The following is a 2,850-nucleotide window of genomic DNA, read 5'->3' as shown; positions in this document are numbered from 1 at the left end:
CCGATGGATTAACGTTTAACAGAATGTTGTATATGTCAATTGCATGTGACACTATTCAGCAGAGTACTTTGACTGCATCGAACGGGGCTAATTATTCGTCTATTCACAGTATAGTTATTGGGGAGCCTCCCACAATAAGAGTATGTTCTTATTAATTAGCCATCATTTAGAAAACACGTACATTTTGGGTATGGAGTTTATAAAGTTTATTTTATAGTCACAGGGAAAACAGTCGTGCTTTGATTTGTCTCTATGTGAAGCGGGCAAATTTTAGCACTTAGTGCGATATTGCCGATATTTTTTTAGCTATGGATTTTTTTGCGTTTGTTTCGATCAATTACTAGGAAACGCTTCTGGCGCTTAAAGATTTTTTTTTAATATAATATTTCCGGAGAAGACCTCATAATATTGTCAGAACTGCAGAAATAAAAATAGACGCTATATTCGGAAATCATCAGCATAGCTATTCGTCTAGTGAAATCACGGAAAAATAGGGCCAAAATAAAAATAAAATCTTTAACAAGTCCCTAACACCCCATGTACTCTCCTTTCACAATTCTGAACCTTACACTGTATTTTTTTAAGTAGAACCTTATCTCATGATGGTAACTTTTCAAAAAAAAAAAAATAAATAAAAAGGAAAAAAAATATACGGCAATAGGCAGCACGATCCTTCTTCTTCTTTTTCTTCTTCTTCTTTTATTCTTCTTCCATATAGTGTCAACATTATCAACTCTCTCATACCCCGCCCCGCTTTGCCTGACGTTCAGTTTCATTTTTTTTAACATCAGCAGCAACAGTTAGCTAACAACGCTCCTTCTTACTACTACTTACTACAAGGTAAACACGCGACATAGAGAGAGAGAGAGAGAGAGAGAGAGAGAGAGAGAAAGAGAGAGAGAGAGAGGGGTGAGTTACAACGACCAGAACACACGTCCGTTTCCTACCCGGAGTGGAAAACACACATTTAAAAAATAATTACAACTTCGTTACCACCTGGGTAGTTCGCAGTTGGGAAGACGTACACTCGCAAACGAGAACAGTCACCGAACAGAAATTTCTTAACAGCAAAAACGCGTAGGGCATGAGATCATGGGTATCAATATCGGATGATAGATTACGAGAGATACGCGGATGATAAGTATATTATGGCGACAAGGAAATTTGCTAAATTATAGAATTCAATTAGACGTCATAAACGAAGTAAGTAGTTGAGAAAATCTAGAGGAAGCTTTATACATTCGTGTATCCTACGGTAAACATGAAAATGATTAAGTAAATATTGTTTTATGGTTGAGAATAAAATAAATACACAATAGAATTGTAATATTAATCTGAATCTGAGAGAGACTTCGTTACTGATGAAGTAGATTATACATATGCCTGCGAATTTACTAATAAAAACATAGCAGGATTACAACATTTTCAAACATGTGCCATCGCAATAAAGGATACAAAAATATTAGTGCCGATGTTTTTATATTAAGTTAAATTAAAAGTTGAGTAATATTGATTAAGTAGCTTTTCAACAAATATCTTGTGACAGAAGCGGAACATCACATACAGAACTATACAAGTGGCCATCATTTGACATACACACAGTACCAAGTAAAAGCTCAAGTCACCCGTGTATGAATTTACCACTAATAACAGCAAAACAACATTTGAAAAGGAAGGCTGTGTGATTTGAAAGTACCACGTGGGATATTGATCGATACTCAATGCTAACAACAACATGTCTGATGGACGAGAGTTCAACAGCGACACACTACAACCAAGCCAATCCCCAGACTAACGTCCATTCATTAAATACACACAGATGTATAAATAACAACGCGATCCTACACAACCCCAACAACATTAATAACACAAATCATAGAAATAACAGTTCTAATAACATCAAAACCTATCACAATATTAACACGGGACAAAATATTAAAGATTTCTGTGATGATATCAGCAATTCTAATGGACATATTATCACTGCAGAACATGAGGACTCCCCAGGGAACCATTTCTTTCGCTTGCAGTCAACGTGCCTCGGCCCGCATTACAATCATATTGACGGGTCGAATCGACCCGAGCAGCTTAATCAGCACAACCAGACAGATAACCAGGATAAGCACATGGCAAGATATAACATGCAACAGCAGCAATTGCAGCAGCATCAACATCAATCACAATTGCAACATCAGCACCAGCAGCAATTAAGAGAAAATACGCCAGGAGACAACAATGTTGTTATTTATCCTTGGATGCGTAAAAGCCATTCCAATACAGGTAAGGTAAATGTACAGAATACATAATTGAATCAAATGTAGGGAAATGCATTTATTACATAAGAAGCCAAATTCCATACAACATGCAAATAGCTCTATTTACACCAAAACACACAAATATATATATATATATATATATATATATATATATATGTGTGTGTGTGGGTGTGTACATATGTATATATGTGTGTGTATATATGTATGTATGTGCATATGTATATATGTGTGTATGTATGTATGTGTATGCACGTGGTTGTGAGTGTGGTGGATGAAAATAAAAATACAAAAATATAAAATCATAGGTTTTGTAATGATTGTCGGATCGAAACTCGTCATGTATATTTTAAACTTATATCAAACAATATGATTATATGGTAAAATTGACAGCAAAGTGGCTTTTAAACATGTTTATATTAATCAAAGATTTCCTACCTTTTCACACAAAAAAATATGATAATAAATGTTTCTTCTAAAGTTAAGAGAAGTAAACAGCTGTTTGCGAATGACAACACATATATGTATGTATATATATATATATATATATATATATATATATATATATATATATACT

General features: G+C 34.3%; 1 protein-coding gene across 1 annotated transcript in view; it reads left to right on the top strand.

The window, feature by feature from the left end:
- Positions 1-774: 774 nt before the first annotated feature.
- LOC145284794 (uncharacterized) overlaps positions 775-2,850 on the top strand; it is a 78,280-nt gene continuing 76,204 nt past the window's right edge. The window contains exon 1 of the mRNA XM_080133760.1: positions 775-2,280. Coding sequence (XP_079989886.1) covers positions 1,722-2,280 — 559 coding nt within the window. The 5' untranslated portion in view covers positions 775-1,721. The remainder of the gene's footprint in view (positions 2,281-2,850) is intronic.

This window comes from Euprymna scolopes, chromosome 9, assembly GCF_053919585.1.
Source record: "Euprymna scolopes isolate OS-2025 chromosome 9, ASM5391958v1, whole genome shotgun sequence".
Taxonomy (NCBI): Eukaryota; Metazoa; Mollusca; class Cephalopoda; order Sepiida; family Sepiolidae; genus Euprymna; species Euprymna scolopes.
This window is presented reverse-complemented; position numbering and strand designations above follow the sequence as displayed.